Genomic DNA, 11,344 nt, shown 5'->3' with positions numbered 1-11,344 from the left:
TTTCCTCCCATCCCCTCAGACATGCTGGAAGGAGAGGACCAGACGTTCTATGTAAAGAGCTGGGTTTTATTCACAACTTCAACAGGGAAGCAAGAAATACAGCAGGAACACAATTTGGTCTGCACTGGTGACATTCCCAGTAACCCAACCAGAAATCACAGAAACGGAGTAACAGAGATTTGAGCCCAGGATTTACATCCAGATGGGGCCGCTACCAGGGTCCCATTCAGCACCTTCCCTTGGTGGGCACAATCTAAGCCATGTTGTCGTGTCTTCCTCATTAATGGCATCACTTCTGCAGCATTTATACCAGCGGCCTCCTGTACTGAAGTGGAATATACAGAGGAATTGACCTGGGCAGAGGAGGCAAATGAGAGGGCACCCTACCATTCCTAAGTGCTAGACACCTACAGAAGGAGACAGGGGCAGGCTATCTGCTGAGGCAGCCCCCACCCTCACCCCCCCAACACCTTTCCTCCTTGAGACAAGTCTGAGAGGGGCTGGGGCAGTGGTTTTTTCAAAACAGCAGCCTCAGCCTCAGAGTGGCCATGACCGTCAACGGAGAGCACGGAAGTGAAGTCCACGCACGGCACCTTGCCCTCTGCCAGTGCCAGTGTGTTCACTTCCTCATCCCTCCAGCTCTGCCCCAGACCTCACTTCTGAAGCCCATCCCCAGGGCAAGCTCCTGCTTCCTCTTTAGTTGCTTTACATGTTTCAGGCCTTCAAAACCAACAGCCCCAGAGGTGACATCATCTCCCTTCAGGCTCAGCCAGCCCAAGCTCTTGGCCCTTATCTCTGAGGTCCCCAGGGGCTGGTGGTTCAGTACAACGGGGAGGGTCAGGAAAGTTGACTGCAGCCGGAACTTCTCAAAGACATGCCTCTCCCCACCCCACCCCACCCCCACCCCCCGCCTTCAAGATCTACGCACTATATACTAGGCTCAGGGAGGCCACAGAGGTGAGTCAGCAACAGGTACTGCTAGGGCGCTCCCAGACTGTAATAACCTCCATTTGCTAAGCACTTTCTATGCACTTGGCATCACGCTGAGCACGTGACATAAATGGTTTCATTAAATGGAAAATGGGCACTATTAACCCCATTTTATGGATGATAACAATGAGGCTTACAGAGGTTAAGTGACATTTCTAAGGTCGCACAGCTACTAAGTAGCTAGGTTTTGAGCCTAACACACTGTCACCAGAACCCACATTCTACCACATCACGCTGCCTTCTGCACACAGCAACAAAGTACACCAGAGAAGGTGATGTCGGATGTGGACAGCACCAGGAGCAGGGAATGGAGGACCTACCCTTCTACCAGGCTAGAGACTAAGGCTGGCTTGGCTCTAGCTTTGGGGCCTTGAACCCCATAGGTCGGTGGTCTACAAACAATGGTGATTTTAACTTGTTCCCTTGTCCCCTCACGAGAACACCTCAGGCAACATCTGTAGGCATTTTTAGCTGTCACAATTGGGGAAGTCGGGGGATGCTCTAGTGGATAGACACTAGGGATGCTGCTAAACCTCTTACAAGACTCACAATGAAGAATTACCCAGCCCAGATCATCAAGAGTGTAGAGGTTAGGAAACTCTGCCGCAGGTCACTGAGGAAGATGACAGACTGGGAAGAGCACTGGTTAAGGTGAATAAGGTCGGACTCCATCTCACTGCTAAATGACTCCTCCTCTCTCTGGGTCTCAGGGTGCCAACTCTAACCACAAGCATATACTGGGCACAGCGAGGGTGGACATCTGGGGTGGGGACAAATCTGTATGGACTGTGAAAGGAAGGTCCAGCTGCAAGAGGCTGGATAATCCTAATCTGTGACTCCGGACTGGGCATTCCTTCCCCTACTTTTTGCTTCATGGCATTTGCTAGGAAGGTCCACTTTTCTCTTCTCTGGCATCCTCTCCCTCTGCGCTCTGGATCCAGGAGAGCCTGGAATCCCTGGATTTCTGGGGCCCATCACACCCTGGCTGGACAGTCACACCCTAAGGACAATGCTGCACCCAGGGGCAGCCCTGGCTGAGCCTCTCCTGGGCCCAAGGTGGGGGTCTGGCTCACCTGGGTGTGGGATGCTGGGCCACTGAGGCTCATGCCTGGAGTTTTCTTCTGCAGGAGGATCCTGAGAAGATCGTGACTCAGCTGCACTTTCTGGTCCCTTAGGGAGATGTGGGGCGCTGTCTTCAATAGGGATGGGCTGGGGGGCTCCAGACTCTTCTTGCCCATGAAGTGACCTAGAAAGGAGGTGCCAAGGCACAAGGAGGTCACAGAGCGCAGATCCTATCCCAAGGGGAAAGGTCCCCATCTCTCCCACCTTTCAGTTCTCACAGTGGGCAGATTCACAACCTTCCTCCTCCCCGTCCTCCCCACCAAGAAGCCATAAAGACCCCCGAGTGGTGGCAAAGCCTGTACCTCAATTTTCCTGAACAGGCGAAGGGCATGGAGAGGATGGTACAGGTAAGAGGAGGGTGGGATGGGCCAGGGCCAAACCCTGCCAGCTGTGCTACCAGCTGTGCTACCAGCGGAGACAACGGATGGCAAAGGGCAGGTAAGGAAGTGGGGCATGAAGATGGCTCTGGAAGGTGAGGGTGCAAAGAGAAGGCAGAGCGGTCAGAAGAGTCTTGCTTAGGGAAGGGGTGCCAGCTGGCAGGCAGATGTAGGATCCAGCCCGTTTTCCTTGAAACTGCTTGAGTGATCTTGGCCAAGTCACTGACCTGATGCATCTCAAGTTCCCCACCTATTCAATTAGATGAGTTCCACGGTCCCCACCAACCGGGACGCTAATGTCTATGGCTGAGCGGCCGCTGGAGAAGAAAATGGGGTTGAGGGGATGGTGAGGGTCGCTTTCCGGGTCCGAAGACTTACCGGTGGCCCAGAGGTTGCCCCGCGGGTGCACTCGGATCTTGCTGGCCCGGCTGCGGGGCTCCGGGAGTTCCCAGCTGAGCGGGGCGGCGCTGGCAACGAGCAGAGCGAAGAGCAGGAGGCTGCCGAGCCGCCGCGCGGCCCCTGCCCGCAGGGCCATGGCTGTGCCCGGGCGGCGGCTCGCTCCCGAGCACCTGGCAGCGGCTGGAGTCGGCGGCGCCCGCCTTCCTGGCTTTTAAACCCGCGCTGGGGGCGGAGCCTGCCCGAGGCCGCCCCGCCCTCCTCGTGGGGGACCTGCCCCGCCCCACGAGTCCTTCCGCCCGGGTTCGGGTCAAGGGCTCCGCAACCTGCAGCCCGCACCCCTGCCCCTCGTGGGCACCGCCTCCGCGGGCGTTCTGACCCGAGCCCACCACCTTCGGGCTGAGGACCTGGCCCTTCCTCCCACTCTCACCGGCTTTCGGCCAACGAGGCGTTACTTAGCTTCTAGCCTCCCTTTGTAAGGGTAAAAGAGGGGGGAGGATGCCTCCTCCTGTGTCACACTGGTGTTAGTGCCCAGCAAAGTGCCAGGCACCTAAGAAGTTCCCTCCCTCTTGGGGACCCTAACCTGTGTTCTCCGCTCTCTGCCCTCTCACTGCCATCGCTCACCAGGTGACCTAGAAAGCACTGCAGGTGCTGAGGATGGGGAAGAAGAATGATGGATGGTGGGATAAGGTTCCCCTCAGCCCTCAGGAATGGGCGCCCTGCTGGGGAGAGCCTGGCCTCTCAGCTGGGTAGGAGGCAGACTTCTGAGTCAAGGGAGGGCGCCCTGGACCAGAAGTCCACATGAAAGCTGTGTGACATACTGAAACTTCACTTTCTTCAGCTGTAAGATGGGAATAACCACATGGCTCTATTTTTAATACTTTCACATTTTTTAGCACAGTTTTGTGGGGCAGGACTGTCCTCTCGCACTCAGCCCTGCCTTCACCCAGGGAGCTGTCCAGCCTGGTCTTGGAAGAAACTTTCGCGTCAGTGGCGTCACTACAGGAGTAGGGGAAGAAGCTGTGCTCCAGAATAAAACATTTACTTTAGCTGAGGTATTTACCAGTGTTGAGAGCACCACGCTAGGCACTGAAGGAGTGGTGATGGGGTACACAAAGGAGTGAATGTTGGAGGAGCCGGCTACAGACTTACCCCTGGACTCTCGACCCTTCCCTGAAGCCCTGAATGGTGTGGCGGTGACAGAACCTGCTCAATGACGGGACTGCTGTTAGGCTGCTAGCTCTATGGATCACCACCCCAACAAGGGAAGCGCATATGCAAAGCTGCTTGTCATGCCGAGGTCCCAGGGGAATGGCACACAGGACAGGGACACTCCATTTCCAGGCTTGGTTTTTCCCCCTATCTCGATGCTTATCATCCCCCACCCTGGCATTTACACCTCTCTGCATTCTTGTCACTGCTTAGCCAGGGTTTACTGATATAGCTCTTACCACCTTCCCATAATAGTCATTCCCTTTGTGACCCCCTCCCTTTCCTCTGCACCAGCCACACATCCATCCTATCTTGTCTGGCCCACCGATGTAGTAATTGGTGGCAACACACAGGAGCAGGCATTGAATGCTGCCTCTCTTAAATGTTTGAAGGAACCTTATTTGGTAGATTTATCTCTCATTTTACAGGTGGAAACAGGATCAGCGATTGAGTCACTTGCCCAGACATGACACTGGGATCAGACTTCCGGTCTGTTTGGACTACTCTATCAGGGACCTAAAGTCGTATTGGGCAGACCCTGCTTTCCTAAACCATACCCACTCTGTTTTACCATCCTGAGTTTAAACAAGCTGGTTTAGATTTCTCAAGGGGAGAGAGTGCAGGCATTGAATTTAGTTTACCTCTCTTCAGCAGGTGACCCTGGTTCTACTCTGACAGGTTTATTTATACTTACATCAAGCCTCCCCTGACACAGCCTAGGTTCACAGCTCCAACCACATCCTAGAATGACCCCAGATGCCCCTGGGATCATTTTATTGGTCAGCCTACCACAGGAAAAAAGTGGTTTTTGGGGTCCGCGGAGAAAGAAGCAGGGCAGCAGCTCCACAGCCAGATATGAGTCTCAGGAATGAGAGGCATTAAGCATAGCAGAGGAGGTGGCTTGTCTAAGACAGCACTTTGAGCAGGGTCTCCCGGGACTACTAAGCTCTGGGTTAGAACAAGGACCTCAAGTGCCAACTGCCTGCTCCCCACATTCACTGTGATGGCAAAAGATGTCCAAAGGCCTCCATTCCACTGGGACAACGGTCAGTAAATCACATGGAGGTGTGTGGAGAAGCTCTTCGGAGGTCACTCTTGTCCCTTCCCAGGTTTCTATAACACTCGAGTACATCCATGAAAAATATAAAGAAGATTCATAGGACAAAAGATTAAGGTAGGAAAGATGCATGGTTATTCCTGTTATAATGCCAACAAAACATTTAAACTGCACCATGGTTTTAAATCCAAGATTACTTGAAATAAAGGACATGTATATTATTGTTTGCTATATTTCCATTATATTGGAATCCATTAAAATAACATCTTTCACAACTGAACCTTTGTTTTCCAAAATCGCTTGCATGCTCCTTTGATCACCAACACTATTTTGATGTAGTAAAGACTAGTAATTATGCCCATTTTATAGACGAGTTAGAGCAAGTCAGTTGCAGAGAAAACCAGAGTGTGGCTTTCAAACACACAAAAGGTACAGAGGACAAGAGAGTGAAAGCAGAAATTTAAATTAGACATAATGAGTCTCATAAGAAGAAATGAGGACAAATGCAGAGCTGCTCAGAATAAGACAGTGTAAAATCACTCTCCTGGCAAACCTCCCGAGCACAGATCCCCACCTGTGCTGGCTGGGAGATGATGAGAAACATCCTGGCATCTCAGATCTGCTCTTTAGTGTCAGAATGGGGAAGGAGCTATAGAACCAGGAAAACAGAAGACTCTATAAGAGAGGTGGATGGGAGAATCAGGGATACCTGATATAATTTCCCAAAGTCAGAAGGAACACAAAGGGATTAGCTACAAAGTCACAACATCAGTCATTAATAAGGAAATAATTCAGAAACTGAAATTGCCAAAATACAAAATTTTTTAAAGGCAATATTCATAAAAAGAGAAAATACCTACATCTAAGGAGAAAGTGACAATTCCGAAGGAGGCTAAGAAAGCTAAGGTAGCTTCTGCTCAGCGAAATGGCACAGATACTCAGGGAAGTCACGAAAACCTAAGAAAGCGAGAAGCCCCAGGCCCAGCCTTCATAATGATTTAGCTATAACAGTCACATATAGCTGAACTTCAAAGAGGTTCGAATGCTTGGCAATCTGCTTGAGGATCTCACTACTTCTGGATTTACCAATCTGACGAAATCTGAAGAACCACCGAGGGCCCCTAAAGAATCCCAAGGGCCTTGCAATGGTAGTGTTTATTCTAAATGAGATTGTCATTGGATCGTACAAAGGTAGAAGGACTAGGTTATGTATGACACCTTGCACGGTGACATGATAAAAGCAACCGACTTCAAGGTCTGGCTCTGCATCCCTGGGCCAGAAGATGCAGGGCAAACCTAACTTCTGGTTTCTCTCTTTTGTAAAATGGAGTTTGTTTTGAGGACTAAATAAGAGAGAAAAAAAAATCTGTTATAAATTCAGAAGCGCTTAGCATGGCACATGCAATTTCTAAGTACTCAATATTATTAGCTGGATCCTGGGAAATGCACATCCTGCTTTAAATCTGAAGCCCATCACAGGGGAAAAGAGGCTCCCTGGACAGCGGCTGCGGCCCTGGTGTTGACACAACAGTCAACGCAATGCCTATCACATCGTGAGTTGCTTGATAAACTAAAATGCTAGACTACGTACCTGCCTGCACTTCTGACCATATCTAAGAAACAACTTCTATACAGGGTTCTCTCTTTTTTCACTTAAATAAGTTGTCAGGCTGACAGCTTTGATCACACTTCATGCTGCCTGATCTACTTACTTGCCTGACATAAGCCCTGAGTACAAATCCTTTTAACTAGACTCCTTGAATTATAGCTGGAATCCAGCTTACTCATCTAAATAAACTGGCCAATTAAAGTAAGGGTTCTAGACAAATGATTCTTAATCGAGAGTGGGTGGCATTCCAGAAACTCCTAAGATTGGTAGAAAAAAAATCTATAGTTTGAAAGTCATATTCAATATAACCGAATAGGAGAGAAGAGTTAAGTATTGTTTTTGTAACACAAACAAGAAAAAGCAAGATAAAGTATTCTTGGCTGGTGAGGATAAGAGGTTGGATAAACAGACTGAGGGGGATTTTATCATAATGGAGAAATAGTATAAAATTTTATGTTTCTTTAAAGAGGCCATATGTTTTAAAAGGTTAAGGAACACTGTCTTACAGGAAAGCTAGCTGAAGGCGTCTGGCTGATTAGGTGGTAGCGGGTCTTCTGTGAGGTGACTCTCTGAAGAAGTTGCCAAACTGTACCTACACTAAAGGAACGTGCTCTGAAACAGCTCTGTGAAGATCATCAGGGTGATTCACACGGGGATTACTACATAATGTCACACAGTGCCATTGCAGTCAGGTCCCAGAAGAGAAATTTCTTAGTCCTTGGTATCATGACAATTTTTTTTTTTTTTAAATTCTATCATGCCTATTCCATAAAGCACAGAAATGATTATTTCCTTCTTTGCAGTAACACTAAGAGCTGAGAACCAATGCTACAGACCACCTCCGGCAAATAAAAGAATCTATTGATGTATCTTATCACCTTTTTCTTCCTTTTTCTCTTCTATACTTATTTCAACCCCGAATTCTTTAAGTATTTCATATCTTATCACAGAGTACTACATGTATCTTTATGAGCCACTCTAAATCCCTTTTGGAACAAAGCAGGGTGTAAATAAATCTAAAATGTGCAAAGCTCTGTGATAAGGACTAGGGGATGTACGAAGATGAATCAAAGGCTGGCCTTGCCTTAATGCCTTCAAGGAGCTGGTCAGAGAGCGGGACACACATCACACTAACCACTCTGAGCACAATGTCACAGAAGAACGTGAACAAAGTCCGGGCAGCAATGCGCAGGAAGCACTATATTCACTCGAAAGCTTTGTGGAAAATTAAAAACACTCCTCTTTTGAACTCCCTATGCATCTCTTTATCGTTGCACTTAGGATCCTATGTGGGAAAATCTTTTTTTCATGTTGCCACTGTTAAGACACTGAGTTCCTGGCAGAGGAGGGACCTTGCCTTACTCATCTTTGTATCCCCAGGGCCTAGTCCCAAATCTGGCACAGGGTAGATACTCAATAAATGTGTGCTGTATGAGAAAGCTTTTAGCAGGTATAGCAGTGAGCTGGCACTCCGGGCAGAGCGACCAGCATTAGCAAAGACCAGATGTCTATACAGTGAGACCAATGTCAAGGGTATAAGAATGTAGGGTCTGCTGAGAGCTGAAGCTAGAAAAAATTCTGTGGGCCTAGAATGTTCCATGACACTTAGCACATTCACTATTTTTGGATAATCCTCTTGTAGTCTAGTCTCTCACACTTGTTGGTTAAACAGAACTCTTTCTATGTCCAGACTCACCATAGCTGTGTGTGAAGGGTCCTATTTGTTGTTTTATTTCTAAAAGCTGATCTGATATTCCTTACAGTTCTAGTAAGGGACAATAGAGACGAAGATGCACCCGCCAGGCTGTCCTGACTGAAGAAGCATCTGGCCGAGGGTGGCCAAGCCATTTAGCCACTACAATCAGCTGCATCATTTCTGAAGCTCAACAGAGATGTATGTCATAAGAAGGCTGCCCTCAGATGCTGAGCTAGCCCCACTACCATGTTCTGAGGGGTCACAGGACACACTTCTGCAAATGACCAACAAATGCACTCAAGGATAACAGAGCCTTTATTCCAAGCCTAGGCTCTCTGAGAAGCCAACGACTCCCTAATACTTCTCTCATCGAGAAAGAGAACACAGGAAGAGTCTAAGGACACATACACAAAAGAAGAAAATAAGATTAACATCAAAAATTCTAGAACGGGAACATGCTGTTTAAATGGAACCATGAAGAAAGTTTTCAAATTTGGCAAGACCAAGATGATGTGCTTAGTAAATAACAGGAAAGTACAAACCCTGTTAATGATTCATTCATATGCTCTGTCCCAGAATAACAGCTCAACAATAATGCCACCCGAACTTACTGCTTCTGGTTCCAACACAAGGTTATGCTGAACATTTAGTACCTGCTGTGAGATGCTACAGGGAAAACGGAGTGCAGCATCTCCCCAGGGCTCCTGCGCTGGAGGAGTTTAGAATCTGATGGGGGAACTCGAGGCCATATCCAAACACTTGCACAAATAGCATAAGGCTGCACATGCTGAGTGGCAGAGGAAGAACAATTACATGGTGAAGAAAGTGAGAGTCTGACAAGCAGAAACACAGTGGTCTGGCACAAGGATGCTTAATGTTAGCTGAATCCAAAGTCTGAACTTCACATGGAGGCAATATGTAGGGTAACCAAAATTTATGGTCCAAAAAGAGTCTCTTCTTAGAGGAAAGGGGATACTGAAATTAACAGGGGAAATGATCTAAAATAGGCACAGACTTTCACATAGCAGGGAAAGTGGGGCATATAGTCACCTAAGCAACAGGGAATCACTGAACATGCTTCTGGGTTCAGGTGATGACAATGAGCATGGAATGATGGGGGTAAATGCAGGGGTGATGAGTGACTAAATGTGGTGGGAAAATGAAACATCTAGGTGAATGTTCCTTCAAAGAAAAGGCGAGATTTGGAAGGGAAGTTTGCCGAAGTGCTATGAGTTTTAAGTTTACAGATGAGCCAGTCAAGTGGAAGTGTCCTGTGGGAATGGAGACATGGGACCAGAACTGAGGACAGGCATTAGAAAATAACATGTAGAGACCTCACAGTTGGAGTAATGAGCGTGGATGAGTGATAGCCAAGAGACAATCCCATTATCGAATTCCCATTTGAAGTTTTACCAATTCTTATTCTCTTCAGTTCCCTTCACTCACAATGGTTAAGTCCTCCCAGATCTCAGAGAGCTTACAATCCCTTTGAAACATCAAACTAAACATCTCTGGCATTTCTTACATTTTCAAAGAGCTTTTAAAATACATTAGTTTTACTAATACCACCTCCCAGTTTTAAGTCTTATGTTTAAGCTCTAAGCTAGACAATATAAAAACTAGTAGCGTAATACCTGCCTCCACAAATAATCTTTTTAGTTTGGGTTAACAGAGCAATTCAAGTATTTTTGCATGATTTCATTACTTTTCAGAGAAATTTAGCTGTTGCTTCTAACTAGAGCATCCAGCAAAGGAGGGAAAATGGTAAATTCAGAAAACTCGGTGTGAAAATATGCAAGCGAGGAAAACATGTTCCTCCCAATAAGTATATGTGGAGGAGCTGAGGATACAAGGACGAGGACGTTCGCACTCAGGCGAGCTGGGATCGCAAAGAACCCCAGTAAAGCTGGTGGGAAAGCAGAGCCAGGTCACTGATTCAGCCCAGCAGCTACCCCCATTCTCTGCAGTGATTAGGGAGGAAGAATGGAGTAAGTAGCAATCTTCTACCATTCCACTTGGGGCCGGGGGCTATTTCAGCACTCCCCTTGGCTCCTGAGAAGTGGAAGCACTATATCAGCCTCACAGACAGGTTCAAGGAAGTGCTTGTTAGCAGTGATTTGCCAAGTTTCATTCTCTGTTGGGATCATTAAGAGCTCGGGTCCAACACTTGAGGGCTAAAGCCTTGTTAATGGATTTAGGATAGCAGTGTTCTCCACAGGGGAGGCCTTCGGAAGATTAACTGTCCCTATTCTCATTCCATTATCATTACAGTGTGAGCTGATTTCCACCTCGGTTGAACAGACAGAAATCGTGCATTTAGCCCAACACATTAAGCTTGCTTGCTTTGAGATTTCACATTAATACTCGAAAAGAACAGAAAGAATTATAAGTATTTTTGTGCTTAAAACACATTGGCTTACCCTACTCTCCCTATTTCCCTACCTCAATAGTAAAATAAGAAAAACACACTGGGCTTTGCTGCTTGAAACCTGGCCTTCTGCAGTATGCACGAGCAAAGCCAGACGCTGAAGGGGACGGACAGGTCCAGGCAAACTAGAGTTTAAAGAAAGCGAGTAGCCTGCTTGCCCTCTGGTGCCCTCCTTGTGCCTCTTGCAGATGCTGAAACACTGCCTTAGTGTCCACAGGGCTGAGAACGTCTCAAGAGTAGAAAAGGTTATGAGTCTGTACAGCAAAGTGAGATTTTCTGAACGCCTCAGCAACATGGGCTGTATTTATACACATCTGAGTCACATCCTAGTGAAGAATCACTTTTATGACTAAGACATTTTCTATGAACATCAATGGCTACTTCTGCTTCACAGAAACAAAAGCACAACAAACAGACAGACAGACAGACACACCAGAAACGGTAGTATTGGGGAAAC

The 11,344-nt window shown here is 47.6% G+C and overlaps 1 protein-coding gene across 3 annotated transcripts; it reads right to left on the bottom strand.

Annotated features, from left to right (window-relative positions):
- Positions 1–45: 45 nt before the first annotated feature.
- Positions 46–11,338, bottom strand: NMB (neuromedin B). Of its 3 annotated transcripts, none has more exons than XM_016151520.2 (3): positions 2,868–11,338; positions 2,064–2,236; positions 46–353 (listed from the first exon to the last, which is right to left on the bottom strand). In XM_016151520.2, exons 1-3 carry the CDS (start codon positions 3,022–3,024, stop codon positions 156–158), a joined length of 528 nt encoding a protein of 175 aa, XP_016007006.2. In that variant the 5' UTR covers positions 3,025–11,338; the 3' UTR covers positions 46–155. The 3 variants fall into 3 exon arrangements, with proteins under 3 accessions (XP_016007006.2, XP_016007007.2, XP_016007008.2); XM_016151521.2 differs by having other exon boundaries at positions 46–320; XM_016151522.2 differs by having other exon boundaries at positions 143–325.
- Between the last annotated feature and the right edge of the window lie 6 nt (positions 11,339–11,344).

This window comes from Rousettus aegyptiacus, unplaced genomic scaffold (assembly GCF_014176215.1).
Source record: "Rousettus aegyptiacus isolate mRouAeg1 unplaced genomic scaffold, mRouAeg1.p scaffold_m13_p_14, whole genome shotgun sequence".
NCBI lineage: Eukaryota > Metazoa > Chordata > Mammalia > Chiroptera > Pteropodidae > Rousettus > Rousettus aegyptiacus.
Note: the sequence above shows the minus strand (reverse complement) of the source record. Positions and strands in the feature narration are given on the sequence as shown.

Bases quoted from the DNA above. Each gene is read 5' to 3' on its own strand.
- NMB (XM_016151520.2), bottom strand. From the start codon at position 3,024: ATGGCCCTGCGGGCAGGGGCCGCGCGGCGGCTCGGCAGCCTCCTGCTC. The intron at 2,237-2,867 runs GTAAGTCTTCGG...CCTCCTTTCTAG, and splicing joins GGGCAACCTCTGGGCCACCG to GTCACTTCATGGGCAAGAAG. The intron at 354-2,063 runs GTGAGCCAGACC...TCCTCTGCCCAG, and splicing joins GCCCAGCATCCCACACCCAG to GTCAATTCCTCTGTATATTC.